Source organism: Corvus hawaiiensis, chromosome 15 (genome assembly GCF_020740725.1).
Source record: "Corvus hawaiiensis isolate bCorHaw1 chromosome 15, bCorHaw1.pri.cur, whole genome shotgun sequence".
In the NCBI taxonomy this organism is placed as follows: domain Eukaryota; kingdom Metazoa; phylum Chordata; class Aves; order Passeriformes; family Corvidae; genus Corvus; species Corvus hawaiiensis.
Genome location: NC_063227.1, coordinates 11,209,919 through 11,231,714, shown reverse-complemented (window position 1 = coordinate 11,231,714; position 21,796 = coordinate 11,209,919). Strand labels below are relative to the sequence as shown.

The following is a 21,796-nucleotide window of genomic DNA, read 5'->3' as shown; positions in this document are numbered from 1 at the left end:
CAGCTCCTGAGCTGCCGCCGGCCTGCAGGGAGCACGTCCAGAGCCAGGCGGGTTGTTCTAGGGATGGAGAAGGGGTTACAGGGGTGTTTGATTTCCCTCTGGATCCGCTTTTCACCGGGGAACAGTCGCTGAGAGGCCTCAGCAGCACCCGGGCGGTGCGGGCGGTGGGGGCTATGCGCTGCTACTCGCGGCGTTACGGCGGGGGGAGGGGCAGGGGCGGGGCTTCGGATGTGGCGGTGGCCCAAGGGGGCGGGGCCGGCGGGAGGCGGGGCTGGAAGGGCCGGGGCGCTTCTAGAACGGGCGGCGGGAGCGGCGGACGCAGGGTGAGTGGGGCAGAGTTGAGAGTACAGGTACAGCTGGCGGCTACGCTGAGGGCGGTGGGGCGGCAGCAGCCTGCAATAAGCTGTGCCTGTTCCCGCAGCCCCCCGGGACTCGCAGGGGTCCCGCTGCCGGGCTCCCCAGTGACGCTGCGGGGGAGCCGTGAGCGCTGCCCGGCGGCGCGGTCTGAGCGGACTGAAGGCAGTCCAGCCCTGCCGCGCCATGGTTAAATCCTTGTCCAGGGTCCTCGCTCCGCTGCTGGGGGTTGGTGGGTCCTGGGTGGCTGCCCCCGTCCAGCGCCCCGCGGCGGGGTCGGCGAGCAGCAGCCCCTCTATGCTGCCCACGGGCCGGGCTCTGGGAGGACGGCGGTTTGGCACGGGGGGAGGTGGTATCGCAAAACACCAGCGGGTCTTTGTAAGCGTATTAGAGGTCTCATCGCAAAAATCATGGAAGAGCTTGTTCTCCTTCTCCGCGCTGTTTGGGTTCGATAGGACTGGCATTCCTGGTTTAATGACTGCCAGCTGACTGTGGCAGCTGCATTAACCGGCTGTGCATGTTCCCTGCCTGCCATACGCTCAGCATGGAGCAGGCGATGCCTTAAGCCTTGTAGTGGTGTTTAAACCCCACTTGTTCTGCTCATGTCTCATTTAATTTTACTCTGAGCTCTGTTTTCCTAAAAAAGCCTGTCCTTGTATTGCTGTGTACCTGAGCTGGGGACAAGCCAGGAGAGCACAGGCAGCTGTGTATGACCTGTACGATGTAGCGACCAAAGCCTCGGTGGAAAAGGCTGTGCAGAGACAGTGGAGAGGAGCTGGTGTGAAAACTGAAGGCACTAGCTAAGTATTACCATAGCTCAGCTGGGGCACAGCAGCTTGGCATGTCGTACGATGGCAAAACATGCCTTTGACTAGACAGGAGTAATTTTATTTCAGGCAGCAAAGAATGTTCTTGTAACCTGGAAGCAAGGAGGAGAGAGGATATGTAAATAAAGACTATTTTTGGGACTGTGTGACTTTGTGATGTTTGGTATTTCTAGCCAATAATCATCCCTCTTCCTCAATAGTAAGGTAGTGTTCCCCAGAAGAAATTTTTGTAACAAAACCTCTTGCTCTTTAATTTTAAAGGTGCTCTGTGAAGGTGGAGTGGAGCTGAAAGGCCACTGTGGCCGTCTTTACCAGGGTAATACTTCATCTTCCTGGCATTAAGTACTTGGAAATAATCCCACAGGTATGTTGCAAATATATATAGCAATCAGTAACTGCCACTCATATTTCACAAGCAGAACGTTATTCTGCACTTGTAAATTGGCACTGCTGTGACACCAACAGACAAGAATGTGGCTTCTTGCTAATGCCATAATTTCTTGGGATTCAATTTTTTAATGTAACCAATCATACTTTGGGAAGCAGTGTAGGAGCTACGTCCTTTAAAGAGAGTAACAGCAGAGGGAGCAGGATTTACCAGTTCGCATAAGAAGTTTTTCAGTGGATGTTTAGGTCAGGAATCCAATCTGTTTATAGTTACCATGCTGTGCACATTGGCAAACTTCCAAAGAAGCAAGTTGTAAACGCAGATATTTTTCCTATGACTAGTTCTGATTTTTGTGCATGGTTTTCTATATGTCAAAGACATGAGAACATGGAGTGTGGAAGGGGGCACGTTCTAGGGTGAAGTTAGAATAGAGTCAACCCCTGAGATAATGATAACCTCTGAGATAATGCCTGATTTTAATTAAATATAATTGAAAGAAATAGTTCATTGGCAGTAGACCTTTTAATATGAAAAGAACCACTCTTATTTCTGAGCAGGAAGATATTTTTAATGCTTTATGTGAGCAAATGGCAAGTATGATGATATACTAAATTCATGGCCTTTGCATAGTAAAATGCAGTCTAAATATTACTGCTAAAAAAACAAGCTATAGTGGAAAAAGCCCTGAGTCTTTTTGTTTTCACTGACACTGCAGGATTTGACTTCAGAATGCTTCATATAGGCAGAGCTTGCACAGTAAGATTCAGGTGAATTTGCTGTGTCTTAGACTTGCATCAGTTTTGTTCTCTACTGGAGTGTGGAAGAAATGTTCTTTGTTATGGCTTTAAAAAATTATTGGTAGCTAATCAAGGTGATTATGGCTTCTAAGGTGGTTATAATTTACTTTATGTTGGAAGAAATGTTTTGCATGATTGTGCTGTGTCCTTGTTAATGCTTGCAAATAAACAACTTTTCCTCATTTTCTTTTGGCTTGCCTTGAGAAACATAAGGCAATCCTATTGGTGTTTTTGCTTTTATAATTGGTTTTAGATGCATATTAAAATGCTTTGTAAATAAAGGTGGTGATGTTGGTGTAAGCTGCTTTGAGCGGTAAAGCCAGTGTGCTCTGGAGGAAGGGGCTGGGTTGGACACTGGTGCATCTGAGTTCATGTGGATAATGAATTTCAGCTCTGAGTTACTTGTTTCAAAGTCTTCAGCCAATGGTGTAGGTTTTCTTTCTTAGGATAAAATTATTCATTCCTTAGTATTTAATAATTTCTAAGTAGTTGTCTAGCTGCTATCATGTGTCAGGCTAATCTCCAAGATGGGAAATACTGCTACAAGTGGATGATTTTATGGCTGCTTTTCTTGGTTGGTATTGAAAGAGGCTCTTCCTTGGCAACATCTTGAAAATCTGTTTACAATTAAGCCTGTCTTTTGGCTCTTAATAGGTAAGCAGCCTTGCAGGTTTTTTGTTTATACCATTTTCCACTTAAATATCATTAACTTTGTCTACAGCCATCAGTATTGATAGCAGCTTGATGCCTACTTTTGAAGCTCCATTGTTTGTGGAGGGGAAAGGGATGAAGCCATCTGCAGCACCAGTTCAGTACTGCTTGATGTGTCTGCACGCAAGAAGACGGGGTAGAAAACAGTGGTATTTGGAGGAGCCCCAAACAGACCTGTCTCATGAAAGAGTCCAGCCTCAGACTGTGTTTTGAGGATGGACCAAACTTCAGAGCCTCAACTGTGTGTGCACTTAGAACTCATCAGTGGCCTGAGGTGACCTTGGAGTAGGGATTTGCTTATTGGATTTCACCATGATATTTAAATGTAGATACATGTGAAAGCAGCTGTTTTCAGAGTGATTATCCAGGTGTCTTTAACAGCACAGGCAAGCACAGAAGAGGAGAGAGGCTGTAACCCTTACTTGTGATCAGCTTGTATGTTGTATTCCATTAGCTCAGAAAAATGGTATCTTAATCAGATGTTGACAGTATCTGGTTATGATACTTTGTCTCATAAGCTTTATTATTCTGTAGGGAATTCTGGGTCTGTAAGCATGGAACCAAACCAGAGAGCAATACTCTGCCTTAGTTCCTTAAAAGAAACTATTGCTGTGTGCTCTGAAAAAATTTTCTTCCACCTAGTCTTTGGAAAAAGAGGTGATTTTGCTTGGAGCAGTTACATCACACCCCACTTCCCCACCTCCCCTAGAGAAGCCCCATAGCAAAGGGAATGCTATCACCTCTAAGTGTGGAGTGGAAGAACGCTGGGGTTTTTTTCTGGAGTTCATGTGACCAAAAAGTGTTCGTACATGAGTACAAGTAACACTCTGGTCTAATTTACCACAATAAAGGGTATGACTTTTATTCTTTATGTTGCACAGACTGGTCTTATGTTGGTCCCACTTAATTTAATTCTCCTGCATGAGGACTCTGTGCAAATTTGGAGCTGGATGAAGGACTTGTGCTTTTTGTCCCTGTTTTTAGTTAGGCCATCAGGCAAGTGGAGGACTTTTGTTCTATGGTGAATAGAAGAGACCGTAGCATATCAGTTTGATCAGAAGTTGAATCCTAAAGGCACTGGATGAGTAATAGGTGTTTGTTTCCTCTTCTGACCTGAAAAAAGTCCTCTCTTTTGGCTGAGAGCTGGCCTATGTCCCCTGTGACTGGATATGAAATTCAGGGTGAGTGAGAAACTGAAGAACCATGGTTATTACCGCAGGCCTGGGCCCTAGGGTATATCACCGTGTCCTGCAGCTGTAGGGAGGAGGAGGAGAGAAGATCCAGCAGGCAGGAATTGTGCAGCAAGATTGATTTATTTAATTATTTTAAAAACTCTTTTATAGACTTTTTTCTTCATAGTCTAATTGGATAAGGATCAGCCATCCATTGGGGTGATTGGCTAAAATCCTAAAACATCCATTGTCAAAATACTTTTCTACTGTACCATAAACAAGACTTTCCAAGGTTGCAGGTGGTTTGGTTGTTTACATAACTCTGCTACCTCTTCTGTGAGAGAGAAAAGTCTCTCATGGACTTACAAAAATGCTGCTAGCAAGGATTTTCTTGCTATTTTCTATCCACACATGGTAGGTGTGCAAGCAACTTCCCTTTAATAGGTCAGGTCTCTATTTTTATAGCTTGTTGATTATAAGGTCTTTAGAAAGCTTATTTAATAAAGAACTTGTGGAGAAAAATTCCATCCTGGTCTATTTTGTCTAGAAGAACCTTTTTTTTCCTTCTGCCACTGTTCTCTGGGCCTGACAGCACTCTTTCCAGTGGGAGTGATGATTCATTGAGGTCTTATACTGTAAAGAATTAAAAGAAAAAAAAAAGCCAGGAATATAGGCAATATTTGTCCTACACAGACTTATTGTCTGGCATTTGTTTGAATAAAACACACTGACTTTACAAACATTTGTCTCCATTACTGAAGCATGAGCTACTTATGCCTGTTCTGCCTGTCTTGCCCTCTTTGTTGGCATATGATTCAGCTGGAGTGGGGTGGGCACACATACGTGGCTGTGCATACATGCTCCTGCCAGCCAAGACTGTGGTTATTCAGCCTCCTGTAATTCATTATTTGTGCTGGTTTTCCCAGTAAGAGCTGTGAAAAGAATGTGTACAAACAATCTTTAAACCCTGCAGCCAGGTGTCCTGCTTGTTTGAGCAAGAGCTGCTTTCTCTGTTTACTGAGGTCTCTGTTTATTGACTTAAGTAAAACTGAGTAGTATGGTAAAGCTGTTAAAGATCTGCTATAAAGACAAGCTGCTAGCTGTAGTAAGTGTACTTCTTGGCAGATATCCTCAGCCATGAGAGAACGTGGTGAGGAGGTGCAGGAGAATGTAGAGTTGTGTTGTTTTAACTGGAAAATTTACTTGTAATTGTTCTCCCAGGCTTTATGTTATGCATCCAAAAAACCACTCCATTAAATGATGACAGACTATTCAGATGGACAGACGAAGCTTAATATATCCAAATTAATGTACTTCCCAAGTGCTCTTGCTGGGCTTTCTGCTACATCGCTTATTGTGGCTTGTAGTATTGGCAGACCTCTGCATGGCACTATTCACTCAGCTTTACTCATTTCTCAGATTCCCCATGTACTAGTTCTTAACTAACTTAAACTAGCAGTTTGGAAATATGTGGTTTGCAGGAGGGTGAGAAACAGAAGAAGGAAAGGAGAAGACTTATTTTGATGCTGTGAGATGTTTTCCTGCTCTTACTCATGCTTGCAAACTTGTGGTAAATGATTCTGATTCCTTGTGTAGTCTTGTAAAGCAATCAAAAGAATAATTTAAAAACAATCATCTTGCTGTGTGATAATACACAACAGAGGACAGAGCTATTTCTAATGTTTTTAGTGATGGTGGTATCACTAAGGGTGTGTTTGATGTTTGTGTCTGGCACTGGTGAGCCCAGTTGAGGGTGAGGGCTTCTCTTGTGCTGTGGGCTTGAAAATCCAAGTAAGAAAGGGCAATATCCACCTTTCATCTTTTGGAGGCAGATGTGTGGAGCCCAAGGGAACAAGTAAGAGTTATTGCAGAATTATCTTGGTTCCTTCCTATTTCCTGCATTGCTTGAAATTTCAGGACATTCCATGTATTTTCCCTTCCTTTCTCCCTTCCATTCCCCTTTCTCAGGTTGATTCCATTTTGCCCCCACTAGATGCATTTTTACTGTGCTGGAGTTAGTGGGTCGCACATGGTAATTTTGAGGCACCAGTTTTCCCAGTTACATTGAATAGGAAAAAGTAATAATTGCTTCCTGAGTTGAGGTGGAGAGTTGTCACCTCCATTTGGACACTGTGCAAGGGCGTGCCAAGAGCTCAGTGTTTGAGCACCAGTGCCCCTACACAAGTCTGGCATTGGTGGCTGTTCCTGCTTGGTGGACAGGCAGCTCTGGAGCAAGCTGTGGGCTGATTCAAGTGCAGTGCTCCTCACAAACCTGGAAAAGGTGTTCTGGTCATCAGATCTCCCAGGAGGCTCTTTTGTATGCCCCTTGAATCCCTTGCTTCACTTGACCCTATCTGTTCAGACTGGCTTTCCTCCCACGCCCCTCAGGCCGTGCTTTTGGAAGTGGAACAATCTGCTTTCAACATTCATCTCTGGGACTGGGTTTCTAAACTGGCACAGCCTTTGAAATACAGAAGTTATAAGGGCTGTGCCCAGAGGCCAGTATGCTGAGATGATGCATGTTGAATAAGCAGAGCTGGAAATTTCACTTTTAACTTTTCCAACCGTTGCTGCCACTTCCACACTACAAAATGTTCTGTTTCACTATTTGGCTTTCTCACTGTTTGTGTTTCTAGACAGTTTTCAAATAACTGAGTTTTATAGAATGCTATAAACCCATTTAATTTAGACTTTTATTATTGGAATATAATATAATTTTGTGGGTCTCATATTTTCCAGTTCTAGTTATGTCTGACATGGAAGGCACTGAGTTGCTCTTGCAATAGAGCTTGTTCTCACTGTCTCAGTGGACAATATATTGTTTCCCTTACTTTTCTCTTGTGGACTTTCCAGTGTCTTCCACGTAAATCCCAAAGAGTATGCGAGATAGCATTTGAGACTGTTAAGTAACAGCTCCTGTGGTTGAAGAAGAGTTTTCTCAAGCTTTACTAACTAAAATTCAGAGAGTCTAAATAACTTTCATGAGGGTAAAATGACTGAAGATAAAGGCTAATGCTTTGGTTTGTTTCTCACAAATAAGTTCATTGTTTTTATTCCTCCTTCTAATTTTTTACAGGTTTGAGGTATCTGGAAGATGAAGCCCTGGCTGCAGTTGGTGTTCTTCCCCTGTGTTTTCCTGATCTGGCACACAGAAGCAGAATTCTTCACCTCCATAGGTGTGGAAAGAACAAGTGCATGATGTTGTGATGTGGTTATTGTGATTGCTAGAACTGTTGGAGTTACCAGTTGAAGCATATGGTTTTCTTCATGTGGCCATGGCCAACACTGTCTCTATTAGGAAAAGCTGCTCTTCTACAGCATCAGTGCAATTTGTTTGCAGTTGGTTGACTTAGAATGTTGTGACGAACATGATTCAAGTTTCTCTGGGGCCTGTCTTAGTAAAATAAGATGGGGCCTGTGTTCTATTAGGATTTGTGCATCTGTTGTCATCTTGAACAGAGCACACCACCTTATGCTAAAAAGCTTAGTACTGAATTTGAGTTACAAAAATAGTTTAAGTGGTAAATATATGAAGGTTTTTTTCCACAGGACCTGGAATTGCCTGTCTTCTCAAAAAGTTGGAATTAGGTGTCAGAAGGAAAAATTAATAACTCCCTTATGTTGTGTGTTTTGTTGGGTCTGAGTAAATCTTAAATAATTGTTATAAATCTGAAAAGTAATTTGATTTTTATGACAATTTAGTTCCTATGTTCTAATAGGATGCAAGCATGTATGATTGTGGTAGAGCCTCAGAATAAGCACAAACTGAGTTTTCTCCTGTTAATTGGTCTAATGTTTTCCTGTGGAGCAGTATGGGGACTTCCCCTTCATAAGGGCATTAGAGGCTGATTAACTACCAGTGGCTGGTCTCCAGAATGTTCTTTGAGTCAGTGGAGCTGTTTCTGGATGGCAAAGCTCAGAGCTCCTGGTGGGTTGTTCGGCACCACTGTGTGGAACCGTTCAGCCAGAGTCCCACTGCCAACCTCCTCAATGCCTGGCGGCTGGCTGAACAATATTTAACTACATGTGTAGTATTTGCTTCTGATTTTTTCTAAGTTAAGTAGCATTTTATACAAAGCTTCCATGAAGGATCATCTTCTCTTTACACTTACCTAACTCTGAAACTTTCCGAACCTTTCCTAACTCTGAAAACAGCCTGCTGCCTTCTATCTGCTTAATCATGCCTCATTCATAATTACTTTGGAATGCTGGAGCTAGAGCTGTGGTTGCAGTTATAAATCGCATCATGCTCTTTCAGTTTGGGCTTTGAAAAGCCAAGTTTGTCACAGCAATTGGGACTGACATGTTAGCAATTTCCACTAATCCTAGTCAGGAGAGTGTGTGTGTGAGTCTATGAACATTAGTCTGAAATTCCTCTCTGCTTAATGTTACGTTGTTTCCACAGTTACCCATATTGTAAAGCTGCAACTTTAAATAATGCCAGAGATTACACTAATGATTCGTTAGTGTGACCTAATCTGTATCCATATGTAGAACAGATGCTTTGGCAACCATTTGGATCTTTTGTTGCTTTGGCTCCATAGCTATATGAGTGTCAAACCTTTCTTCTAATTGTCTTGCATGCCCTTGTAATACTAAAAGTAATTCAGAGGCAGTGGAAGGGCTAGAGCAAAGCTACGTGAACTGTTGAAGCTGGGACTTTAAAAGCCCCTTGAAGCATTTGAATGCCAGACCCATGTGTCTAACAGCTTTTGTGCTTTACAGGCATTGAAGTGCATACCATTAATTTGTCTGTTGTTTGTGGTGGTTTTAATAGCCCTGGAGCATTTAAGGTTTGTCTTCTGTGCACTTGGTAATTGTTACTTTTTTAGATCTGATGGATGTTTGCTCCTATTCTTTTTAGGTCAAATGACAGACCTGATTTATGCAGAGAAGGACTTGGTACAGTCTTTAAAGGAATATATCCGAGCAGAAGAGAACAAGCTCTCTCAGATTAAAAGGTAGGGGAGGAGATTTGTGTAATGAAGTGTGACAAAATATTTCATTTGTGTTCAATCACACCCCACCTTTGTCACCACTCTCTGCTGCTAGATCTTGTTGGTATTGCCTCAGTAGATAATCACAGGGAGAGGATAGGTACTAACTTGGTTTAATTTATTCCCATTAACCTACAAGGGTCCCTGCTTCAGATATCACTTAGAATTTGCTTCTTTGGAAATGGTGTTCTGGTGGGCTTTCCCCACTTTGCCCTGTCCTTGTACTATCACAGGACTTGCGTAGAGAGGACACATCAGAGTCATATCAGGAGTCTTGTCATGAGAGCTGAATGCCTCTGTGTGCCAGTGTTCTGTGCTGCCTGTTGTTTCATGCCATCAGCCCTGCTTACAAGAGCCAAGCGTGCCAGTGGCATTTACCAAATCTCTGGATTCCTTCCTCTGTTGGCTTTGCCCTCAGGGACAGTGCTCCTACCTTGTTCTCTTCAGGTGCCAAAGTGTCTTCAGCATGTACATCTCAGATGTTGTCCTGATTGCTTGGATCGCTTGAAAGGCTCTTGCTGACAACTGATACTTTGTGTCCCTTAGGAAGATTGTTATGCTTGTCTAGCCAAAAGCAGTATCTACTAGGGTGTGACAGGAGGATAGTCTGAATGAGGTCCAGGTTCAGAAGAGCCAAGTGCTTTTAGGAGGAGTCATGCTTTCCAAAGAACTTCTGAACTTGAGGCTGTATCTGTCAATCCAACCTTCCTTTGGGAGTGTAAGATGAGAATGGAGCTATGGAGTAGTGAAATGATAGGAATTCTGGTCATGTATACATAAAATGTTCTTTTCTTGAAAAGCTGCCCTTTGGAGGCAAAGCAATCTCCTCTTCAAGTACTGGTAAAGAGAATATCTGTTAAATCTATGTATAAACTGATATTTTTAAGGCTCGTTACAACTGAGATGCATGCCTGCTGTAGTTAGCCTTAAAATACTAAGCAGGGAAATATTTTCCCTTTGAAAGAGACTGTTGTAATTAAGAAACGTCCACTTTATCCTTGTGAACTTGAAAGGTTGAAAGCCAGTTTTGACAATAATTTGATCTAGATGTGTAGTTTGCATGATTTAAGAAGGAAGATGTGCATTCATAAATTGTTCTCAGGCTGAGGTGAACATTTCTCATTCCAGTTGGGCTGAAAAAATGGATATACTGACCAGCAAATCAGCCTCCGATCCAGAAGGGTATCTGGCACACCCCGTAAATGCATATAAGCTTGTGAAGCGTTTGAATACTGACTGGCTGGAATTGGAAAACCTGGTTCTTCAGGATACAACAAATGGTAAGGAGTTACAGGGGACTGCTGTCAGGAGGCAGCCTTGTGTTCTGGAAAGCCACAAACTTGGCTTAAATATTACTGCCAAGTTTGTTTAAAAAACAACGAAAGGACTTGCCTTGTGTGTACAGATTACCCAAGTGAGTGAAACTTGCAACTGAAACACATCTCTGTCAAGGCTCAAAAACTGTTTTATTTGTGGGGAAAAAGGGAGAATGGGATATGCTTAAAGCTGTGGTGGCAACTGTTGAGTATTATGTTCTCTGTATATAAACTGCTACCTCTGCTTTCCCAGTCTGTTCCTTCTCTTGATGATCACTGGTTTTTGACCATGTTGATCAGAGAACGAGATTAAGAATCAAAATGAGTCCCATATTGAGCTGGTGGAAAAATTTGTATCAGCCCCAGCATTAGAGTTGGCAGATGCTGTTGTCAGTCTGTCAAAACGAGGATAATACATGGTTGCTATCATTAAACCTGTCCTTCTAAATCAAATGCTTCCCGTACTAATCCTTGGGTTTGCATCATATTGTCAAGTGTCTGCCTGAATTTGCTTGCATACCTTTTAATTTGCTTGCATGCCTTTTTTTTTTCCTTAAGTGGAGGTTTATTTTTACTGGACTCCTGGGAAGTGAGGGAGAGGTGGTTATGTTTTTCAGGCAGAACACCGCATGTTTTCCCTTTCTACTCTGCATATGCTAAAGTTTAGGTACTTGGAAGTTTTTTCCAGACAAGGCTTTTATTGCCTTTTGGAATAGTCATCCTAAATGGAAATAAAATACTCAAGTCTATTAAATACATCTGTCACTAATTCTTTTTCAAAAGGCTTCCTTTTCCAGTTTGGCTTGCTATATGACTGGAAACGGTTGGGCTGTTTTATTCAGTTGATGGCTTCCTCTTCTGCCCAACCAACCTGCTGTGTAACCCTGATATGTTTACTCAGTGCATCTAATTTTATTTCTGGATATCACCTGGTTTTACTTGTCAGATTTAAGTCTCTTCACTGCATAAGGCCCTACCCTAGTGAGGGAATCCTGGATCAGGGTCTCTGTCCCTGGAACTGAGACTTGAAAAGCTCTTATGGCTTTAGAGGTTGGAATATAGATTTGGAGGTCATTGACCAGTACTACAATCTAAAATCAGTTGTCTCTGTGGATATTGCAGGACATCTGATGAAAGCTATTAAGTTTTCATGTCAAAAAGAGACATTACAGGAAAATGAAGATCATTAGATTCACATTGTACATCAGTAATTGTGTGGCACAAGAAAATTGAGTTTAGTTATTTATCCTTTTTTTTGCTCATGAGCCATATTTCTTAAAAAGGGACAAAAAGCAAAGTGTTTATTACTTTTGAGCCTAATAAGAGGCTTTAAATCTGGATTATTTGAAACTCAATTCTAAAGACAGAGCAGATATTTCCTCTTCTATGTTAATCTTGTACTGATATTTATTCAAGCTCTGGAAGTAACATCTTTCCCTTTTACTGCAAAGGCTTTATTGCAAATCTTACAATCCAGCGTCAATTTTTTCCAACTGAAGAAGATGAGACTGGAGCAGCGAAGGCACTGATGCGCCTGCAGGATACCTATAAGCTGGATCCTGAAACCCTCTCTCGAGGGAACTTGCCAGGTAAGTGCACCAAGGTCTCCTCAGCTTTAACAGGAAGGAAGTGATAACATCCTCAAACTCTCTCCAAAAGTCCTTTATGGAATGAAGATCAATGGGTTTTGCCACAGAGATGTTTTAGAAAATTTAGTGAGATACTGGGATGTCTAATTATTAGCTGAGTCATGATGAATGTTTGTTGCTGCTGCTTGAGACACCTACTGAAACAGGTTATGGTGGCTACCAACATGCTGTTTACAAACTAAATAGGCTTCACTGGTGTGTGGGTAGATAAGCTGACACAATGTTTTTAGTTATTATAGGTGTTAATAACCATTAATAATTAACTAAATTTTAAGTCTTATCTGCGCAGCGGAGCAACTGGAAATCAGTGCAGTTGCACTCAACTGTACACCCAGTTTGTTTAAATAAACATTAGCTTGCTTATGTGCAAATGCAGATTTCCAGTAAAGAGAAACAAGCTGGCTGTGCATGTAGTCAGGCTTCTCTGATCATCTAACAGTGTTAATCTGTAGGTTAGGTTGAAATCTGTTAAGATGTTAGTCTGCTCTTCCATTGTCTACAGCAGAAAAAACAATATCTTACCACTGTAACTGCTGTTAATTTTATTCTAATTAATTCCTTTGGAAACAAAGAGAAGTTTAAGATAGAGCTTACTCTAATTCTGGTGGTGATCACTTCAGTACTGAACCTAAAGTATTGTCAAAGCATTGTTTCTTAGAAACATTTTTGGATAGTAAGTGTGTATTTACAGATACTTCTCAATGTATTAAGACAAAGGTGCTTCTGTGTGGATTGCTGAAAGCTATCTTTTTGTTTTTAGGAACAAAATATCGATCCTCCCTGACAGTTGGTGACTGCTTTGGCATGGGGAAGACAGCCTACAATGATGGGGACTATTATCACACTGTGCTCTGGATGGAGCAGGCCTTAAAGCAGCACGATGAGGCGGAGGATACAACAGTCAGCAAAGTAGAGATCCTAGATTATCTCAGCTACGCTGTTTTCCAGTTTGGGGATTTGCACAGAGCCATGGAGCTCACCAGACGGCTGATATCCCTCGGTAAGAACAAAGACCATGTTATTTTAGCTGGGGAGAGTTACCAGCAGCAGAACTGAGAACAGTCATGGTCCATTCCATGAGCTGACTGGAAAGGATATCCTGACAGATGACTTACAATAAATGTGGGTCCTGGAAAAAAGTCTGTTTATATATGAAGTATCTCTAACAAGCTGTCTTCTGGTCCATGCTGTTGTTACCCAAGGCCCCAGTGTATCTGACTGCACTCACTACTTGTGTGCTTTGCTGCAGTGTACTGAGGTACTGTGTTCGGCAGTGGTAAAAAGCCTTGCTTGTCTCAAGTGGAGATCAAGGCTACCACAGACTTAGGCAGTGCTGCACCTTCTGTGAAGTCCTACTAACTTTACATATTCCTTAGTGCAGGTACTCTTGGATATTGGAAGAGTACTTTGCCTGAGATCTTACAGTATTTATTTCTGAATATTCAGAACAAATTTTCTTGGAACTTTTTATTTCTGAACTGTTTCTAGCTTTCCCTTGAGTAAGCAAATAAGCATTGCTTCCTATCCATCTTTGCCTGCTTCCTGTCCTCCTCATTTAGAGCTAACATTTACTGTGTTAGGTATTTCATGTTTTTTTAATGAGCTGTGGTTCTTAGTTTAGATATTAGCAGCATCCTGAGAGTGGATAGGTTCAATAGGAAACCTTCCTATTGAAAACTATGTATTAATCTAATTTCCACAGACACTAGAACTCTTAAATTAAAATCTACAAGAATATGAGTACGTATTGAACCGAGCTCCCTCTGCAGTGGGGCTTAGCACTGATAGCAGAATGTAAATCCTTATCAGCAGCAAACAGTGGAACACACTTGGTAGTCCCCTCTGGAAGCAGCAGCTTCGTCTGCTCTGGGCTCAACTTCCCTATCTGGCCACTATTGCCCTGTGCTCTAAAGAGTGGTGACTGCAGTGAGCATTGGGGTTGGTTCCATGAGATAAACACAGTGAAGTTGGGAAGGCCACAAGGAAAAGAATCTGTTCTAGGTGGTAGTATCCAGAAACACAGGTGAACAAGGAATTGTTCCTTCTTAGTTATCTGGGGTAAAGGTCTATTGATGATGTTTATTGATTCATACCAACATCATTAATAAATCACTAATATGTCCAAAGATGTTAGTGATCCAGACTCCCTCCCATATAAACCTGTTAGAGCTACAGATGGATGCTGTAGGTGGGCTTAAAGTAGTAACACACACTTCAGAGCTTCCCAGCCTGAGAGGAACCTTTGGGACTGAAGACTGTGGCTGGATTCTATCACAGTCCTTGGTTAAAGTGTGCTTGTGCAGTGTGGGTGATGAGCATGGTGGAGAGGACAGGTGCAGCAAGTAGGGTACCTTGGTCTCTGCTCATGAGCTCTATGATCTGCTTATCTTGGGTAGAACTGGTCAGAAAAGGTGAGAGAAAAAGGAATGTGAAGAAAAAAAGCTTCTATTCTTTTTCTTGGAATACAAGCTTTGTGATGGGTTCTTCTAGAAAGGATTCTTTTGTATCCTGTGTGCACCTCTCCTTTGTGAAGACAGAAACTTCCCAGTGTTGATTTTCAGTGCAGACTGAAGCCAATGCCTTTGTTTGCCTGATAATGCTTTAGGAAGGGAGGAATTGTTGCTGTCTTGATACAGGGACTTGTTTGTGATAACAGTTCCTGAGTTTGCAAAAATCACTGTTTCTCTCTGGTTTTCTCCCAATGAAGACAGCACTCATGAGAGAGCAGGCAGTAATCTGCGCTACTTTGAGAAGCTGCTGGAGAAGGAGAGGAAGGAGAAGGAGAAAGAAAAGTCAATAAACAACTCTGTGACAACCACAGAAGCCATGGTGCAAAGTGGAGCCTATGAGAGACCTCTTGACTACTTGCCAGAGCGTGATATCTATGAGGCCCTTTGCAGAGGTGAAGGGGTGAAAATGGTAAGAGATAAGAATTTCCTGACTATGCTGCCTTTGCATAGAGGTGGTCAAGCTTGGTGGGACATGGTGTGTTTGTCCTTCTGTGAAGCTGTTTTTGAATTTGGTTCTGTCCAGGCCAAGATTTGTACCTTATATCTTGGCTTCTCAATCTTCAGCTGTTACTCACAAACAGCTCTTAGCTGTACCTCTTAAAGGTTGTTGAAAATTGATTCTCCTCAGTTTGTCTACTCAGCTTTTTCAAAGTCAGCTGTAGAGATACACAAGGAGGCTTTTTCCCCAAGAGCTGATTATGCTTTACCACACTTAGGGAATCATGTTATTCCTTCCCTTTTGCATCTTAGGCATGTTCTTCTGGAGTGACTATTTTGATCAAGTGATTTCCAGTACCTCTCAACAAACATGGCTTCAGTTCTTAGTCCAGGGAAAAGAACCAGTTTATTTCATCTGCATAGTCTTAATTATAAGAACCAGGCTTTTTTTCACAGCTGACTGCTTGTGCACTTCTTAATCTGTAACCTATTGTGATTTAATTCCCCTAAAGGTCAGTGTTTCAGATGCTGCTCAGTGGAATTTGGAACAGGGTATCTTGGTTTTAATTGCAGTAAATTGTAGAATCACTCTTGTTTACGTATGTGGAATGAAGCTCATCTTGTCTTGCCTGTTCGAAGGTCAAGAAAAGTGTTTGAGCAAACAATGCTTTGTTTGGCATTTTGTTTCAGACACCTCGAAGACAAAAAAGGCTGTTTTGTAGGTACCATGATGGAAACAGAAACCCTCATCTGCTCATAGCTCCCTTTAAGGAAGAAGATGAATGGGACAGCCCTCATATTGTGCGATACTATGATGTCATGTCTGATGAAGAAATTGAGAAAATTAAACATCTAGCTAAGCCAAGGGTAAGTTTCCCTTTTCCCATCTCACTAACTCCATGCTTCAATCTTTATTAGCAAGGACTAGGCAAAGGATTTGAAAGGCCTGGTTTCATACTATAGATTATACACTGCAGCTGTGAGCCTAAAGATTTCAAAACTGCCTGGTGATGTAGGACCATAAAGCCCAGGCTCCCAAAGGTATTTATGCATTATTGCACTTAATTATGCAAAGTTCTCAGTAAATGGCTTAGAAAGCTTTTAAGAAATTAGAGACTATATTTGAAAAGGTAAATGGCTGACTTAAAATGATAGGAGTAGGTGTGCAATATGCCTTAAGTCTGCCTTTTGAACTGGAGCCAAACATAAATGAAATTTGAAAAGCCCAAATGTCAACAGAAGTGGAAAGAAAAAAAAAGTTGTGCTAGAATAATACCTAGAGGTTCGGGGTTTTGGTGGTTGGTTTTGTTGGTTTTCTTTTTTTTTAAATTTTGGTTTTTTTGGTTTTTTTTTTTGTTTTGTTTGCTTGTGTATCCTGGAATCTACTGCTCCTATTATAAACCACATGTGTTCCCTGTTACTCAAGGTATGAGTTCTGGTGACTCTGCACACAATAAAAAAAGCAGCTGCCTCATGCAGAGCTAGTAATTATCTGGTTTTCTGGAGGTGGAATTTCCTGCCTAACTGTCACCTTTCTGGCAAAAAGTAGTATGGCAGTGTGATAGTAGTAGATGCCACCTTAGTTTTTCTGTGATGTCTGAGCAGAATGTAAAGCTGAACAAATCTTTGCTTATAGAGTGGTTCATTTTAGCACTCTTCAGGCTACTGCTATGAAATATGGTACTAAAATTCCAGTGAAGACTTACCCTTCTGTAAGTGTTTCTGAATGTAAGCATAAATAGTTAGAAACAGACTGAGAAACTGATGCTTCCCAAGAACATTTAATAATTTGGGATGTTTGTGAAGCTGGACTTCTGTGACTACCAGCCAGCTATGGAAATGTTGGCTGAACACTCCTGTCTCAGTGAGCACTCTCACCTCCATAAATGGAGAACTTTTCCTATTACATCATAGTAGAAAACTTCAAGAGCTTCAGATAAAATGGAAGCATTCACATAGAGCATATCACTTAATCTATTTTATCAAATAAAGCACTGTCTAAAGACAGCTGGTTTTTTTGGCTTTTCCTTTTTGTTCAAAGTTTTATGGAAAGTCTTAGTTCTTGGTCTCTGAATTTTGTGTATATTACTAATGTTAGAGGAATTTTTCATTTAATCTATGTAGTCAGTCCCTAGAAGAGTAGATAAATATTACAGCCTTAAGATTCAGATGAAAATTGTCAATTTAAAAAAGCAGCCATTTTCTTATGAGTTATTTTTTCTAAGCCTATGTATAGCTCAGCTGCAGGAATAACTTTAAATTCTGCAGTATTACTGAAAGAATGGAAAATGCAAATCCTGTGATGAGATGGTCCTTAATAAATACAGCTTAATTTTAGCCAAGAAATTTTAGGTAGTAATCATGGAAGCTTTCAGACAGAACTGTGAAGTGTTATTTTATTTTAGGCTCAGAAAGATGAGCACTTTCTTTATTATAAAATGCATTTGCAAGAAATTTTTACTTTTGAGTCCAAGTACTTCAACATTTTCTGCAGTTTACACTTGCCAATACTTTTTGTAGAGAAAGAACATCTGTATGGGATTGGGACTAGCTGCAATTGAGTTGCTTTTTATGCTTGTTTTGCAAAATGCAATCACTGTTACTCCACTTCCAAAAAGTTAGATCCAGATTTTCAGGCAACCCATCAGAACTGGCTGGGGTGGGTCAAGAAGATTCTTAGCTCTATTGATGTGGATAACATTGAGGCAGGTCTGCCATTAAAGTATGAGAACCATGTTCCCAAAATTCTTAATGTTACGTGCAAGTCAGGAATGTCTGAACAGGCAAGAATATGGCATGAAGTGGGGAGCCATGAATATCTAAGCTCATGCTGCAGAGTTTCAGCAGTGCAGAATTTCAGAAGGAAATAGCAGTGCTAAACTAGATAGACTCTGAAACAGTCAGTGAAGCTTCTGACCAATGGAGGGTGTTACGATGATTTTTCAAAGCGAATGCCTCTTAAAAGGCTGATTTCTCCACCCTGAGAGAGGAAGCCTTACGTTTATCAGTTGCTTATACCAACTGAGATGTAGATTGTGTGTCTTAAATGAAGAAACCTGCCTACCAGAGCAGATAGGGAAAAATATCAAGGCAGTCAGGCTTTTTTGAGTTCTGATTTATTTAGATCATATGCTAGGTGCAGAAATCAAGCAAGCATATACAAGCTTGAAAATGGCAGCAGAATGAAAAGTTTGGGAAGCAAAATATATATCCCTAAAGCTATGCTTCACTGTACCAGTGAAGAACAATATTCAGTCAGCCTGGCTCTTCTGTTATGATTTATACAGGAGAAATCTGGAACGAAATAATAGTGAGTCAGAATTACAGCAACAGCTCTGCCAAGAACTCTTGTATAGGGACAACACAGCTGACATGGATTGTAAAGCTGGCTGGAGACTTATTTGAGGAAAACAAAGGAAATAATGACACTGTGCTCTGAAGAAATGCAAGTAAAAAGGCTTTCTATGACATATAATTAAGTGGAAGAAAAGAGGTATGATTTAGAGCGTGTGCGGTTGGCAGGAGTTAAATTTAAATGTGGTCCGAGCTTATAGTCAAAGAAAGGAGTGTCCCAATTCTTGTTCTCAGCTGCAAGAATGAAACCAAAGTGACCAAAGTACTGTTAGCAGTCATCTGTCCCTCTGACACCACAGCAAACTTTATCAGTTTTGCCAAGTTCCATTTTTTTTTTTCCTACAGATCTGGTGAAATGGCCTAAATGTGATGATACTGTTTAAAATGTGTAGGTGTGCTGTGCTTTTGCAGAGTTACCTTCATCATGTAATAACATCTCAAACTGTCTCAGAACTAGATGTTCCAGCCATCTTTCAGCTGGAAAATTTGAGCATGGGAATGTTGAGAGCTGTCCTCAGGAGTTTTCTGCCACTGGGGATTTGCTTGCCCCATAACTTGTAACTCATTCTGTAAAAGTTTTCACTTGCTATTTTGCATCTGAGAATGAGGTTGGGTTTTCAGTCTACATGAGGAGCAGGCTGATTCATGGACTACCCAGTGATTTTCTCTTTGCCAGGAACTTGGACTTCATGTGTTGTTAACTTTTGTTGTTGTTCCCTCTCACTAATATTGACTCCAGCTGTTTAAAAAAAGTGCCTTCAAAACCTGTTCACCAAGCAACTTACGGATTTAATCAATATCATGGCTTGTGCGGTCAATCAGACTCTTTTTCCAGGATCAAATGCAGGTGATGAATTGTACTTGTGTTTCTGCAGTTGTTGTTTTAACATGAAATCAGATTATATTCTAGGTTGAAGCTCTTTCATCCAATGAGATATTGAAGTTGGACATATCAGGTGTTGATTTTGGTAAGATGCAAGAAATCTTCTATCCTGTAGCTGATGTGTTTCTTCCCCCTTGGGATTTTTTTTGGCACAGCTGGCACGAGCCACAGTACGTGATCCCAAAACCGGTGTCCTTACAGTGGCTAGCTACAGGGTATCAAAGAGGTAAGCAGAGAAGAAGTGTTTTAGCTTTAAGGTTTTTGTGCTTAACAGCTGTTATCTGCTACCTATTGTGTCTGAAAACTTGAACTGCTTTGCATGTCACCAAAGCTTTCCCCAACAAATGCATGGAAAATGGCTCTTTTAGCCATCTGACAAAGGGCAGAAGAATCCTTCTGCCTTGGGAAATGCGGTGTGGTGGTTGGTATTGTAAAATGATGTGTTTCTGTCCTTCCCTTAGCTCATGGTTGGAAGAAGATGATGATCCTGTTGTGGCCAAGGTGAATCAGCGAATGCAGCAGATCACAGGGTTAACAGTGAAAACAGCTGAGCTCTTGCAGGTTGGTGCACTGGGTTCATCCTGGTGGAATTAGCTGCTGGTTAGGTTGGTCTGGTGCAGATGGATGGTTTCCCTGTGTGTGCCAGGTAGAGAGGGTGGAGATATCGAAGAAATAGAAGATTAACTTTGTGCAGGAATCTGAGATTCACCTGTTTGTTCTGAAGGAGATGTCTGCTGCTTATTTTTCAAGTCCGCAAAAGCTGAATTTGTCCTAGTTCAACCTTTCTAAGACCCAAATATTTTTTTGTAGTCCTGCTATAGTCTCATATGAATTCTGGTCTCTGGATGGCTGTTGGGGAGAAGAGTGCCAGTAGTACAGCACTGCCAGAATAGCTGTACCTTAGCCCATTCACTGTTTCTTTTCCTCCATGCTCCTTCAATTCCTGTTCCAGAGCCTGATTGAAATACTGTTGATTACAGGCTATCCATAGAAACCAGGTAATTGTGTAGTGATCTGGGAGACACATTAAGTACAGCCTCAGAGTAACTAAAACATGTTATGTGATTGTAAAGTAAGTGAAGAGGTGCTTCTAAGTTAATTTTCTGTGATTCTGGAGAGGCATTTCTATATAACAGATCATTCACGAGTGGCACAGAATCCAGTCCTGTCCCCTAGGCTGGACCCACAGGGAGTTGCACACATTCATCTGCCTTCCCTTCAGAGGAAGGAAGCAACAGTGTGGTGAAACTATTACTGCTGTATGTTAAACAGGCTGTTGTAGTGATAAGTACAAACCCTCGAACTACGAAAGGGAAAAAGCACTCAAGCTGTTTCTCATCTGAGTACCTCAGTTCTGGCAATCTAAAAATAAATTAAGTGTACTATAGATAATAATCTTGCCACAAAGTGCTGTTTCTCAGAGCACGCTTTGGATTTCTGAGAGCAAGTGCTATTCTGCAGCAGTCACTTGCAGTTCAGTAGATATTTATGTGCTTCCTTCTTCCATGCTGTAGGTTGCCAACTATGGAATGGGAGGGCAGTACGAGCCACACTTTGATTTTTCTAGGGTAAGATCACACTTGCAATTATTTCTTAGTAGAGTGGGGAGGATGGAACAGTTTGGTCTGGGAGAACTTTTGAAACTGTTTTCTGTTAGAGCATTTAATATGTAGGCCTGTTGCATGGATGGATTATGAATTCTGAAAAGCCTTTGCACTGCCTTCTCTGATGCTGAAAGTTCAAGAGAATAATGAACAAATCTCCCTGCTTACCTTGGGGACCTTGATTCCTTGCACAGTACAGACTCATTAAAAGAGTCATGCAGCACTTGACTGTGCTCTTTCCATTGTTTTATTTGTAAACTGAGGTCTGCAAGCCCTGGGTTATGAGGGCTTTGTTCCATTAGGCTTCCGATTTCAGTAATGTTGTCCAAACCCTGCTTTGCTGTGTGCTCTAAAGCATTTTGCAGGAGCTGACTGAGGAGGAGATATCCTTCCACCTCCCTCCAGAAGAGTAAATGTTATGGAAATCCTGATGGGTTGTACAGCCCTTCTGGCAGACCCCTGAGAGTGACTGCAGCGCTGGGGTCTGAAAAGGGTTCCCTGGGATGGTGTTGAGGGCAGTGCTCCAGCAGCAGGTGGATGTGCGGGTGGTGGTGCTGGGTCTTCATGAGGCACTAGAGGGCTCTGCGTGGCAAAGAACAGCTGTGGTTTGCTGTGAGTGGGGAGAAAAGAGCAGATTCTTAATAATGACCCTAAACAAATTCATGGATGTGCTAATCATACTGAAGAACTATGGTGACTGGTAACTTCAAATATAAAATCCATCTGATGCCTTGATTTCTATGGTATTTCAGTGGAATCTGGCATAATTCAGATTGTCCCAGTGGTTTTACCTGGT

General features: G+C 41.6%; 1 protein-coding gene across 5 annotated transcripts in view; it reads left to right on the top strand.

The window, feature by feature from the left end:
• Window positions 1-265: 265 nt before the first annotated feature.
• Window positions 266-21,796, top strand: part of P4HA2 (prolyl 4-hydroxylase subunit alpha 2) — a 28,124-nt gene continuing 6,593 nt past the window's right edge. For 4 of the 5 annotated variants that reach the window (XM_048319919.1, XM_048319917.1, XM_048319918.1 and 1 more), the window contains exons 1-12: window positions 266-323; window positions 1,443-1,545; window positions 7,326-7,425; window positions 9,114-9,210; window positions 10,375-10,526; window positions 12,014-12,151; window positions 12,972-13,211; window positions 14,919-15,130; window positions 15,850-16,026; window positions 19,552-19,622; window positions 19,858-19,957; window positions 20,911-20,964. In XM_048319919.1, coding sequence (XP_048175876.1) covers window positions 7,344-7,425; window positions 9,114-9,210; window positions 10,375-10,526; window positions 12,014-12,151; window positions 12,972-13,211; window positions 14,919-15,130; window positions 15,850-16,026; window positions 19,552-19,622; window positions 19,858-19,957; window positions 20,911-20,964 — 1,323 coding nt within the window. In that variant the 5' untranslated portion in view covers window positions 266-323; window positions 1,443-1,545; window positions 7,326-7,343. The remainder of the gene's footprint in view (window positions 324-1,442; window positions 1,546-7,325; window positions 7,426-9,113; window positions 9,211-10,374; window positions 10,527-12,013; window positions 12,152-12,971; window positions 13,212-14,918; window positions 15,131-15,849; window positions 16,027-19,551; window positions 19,623-19,857; window positions 19,958-20,910; window positions 20,965-21,796) is intronic. The other variant, XM_048319920.1, reaches the window with a different exon arrangement.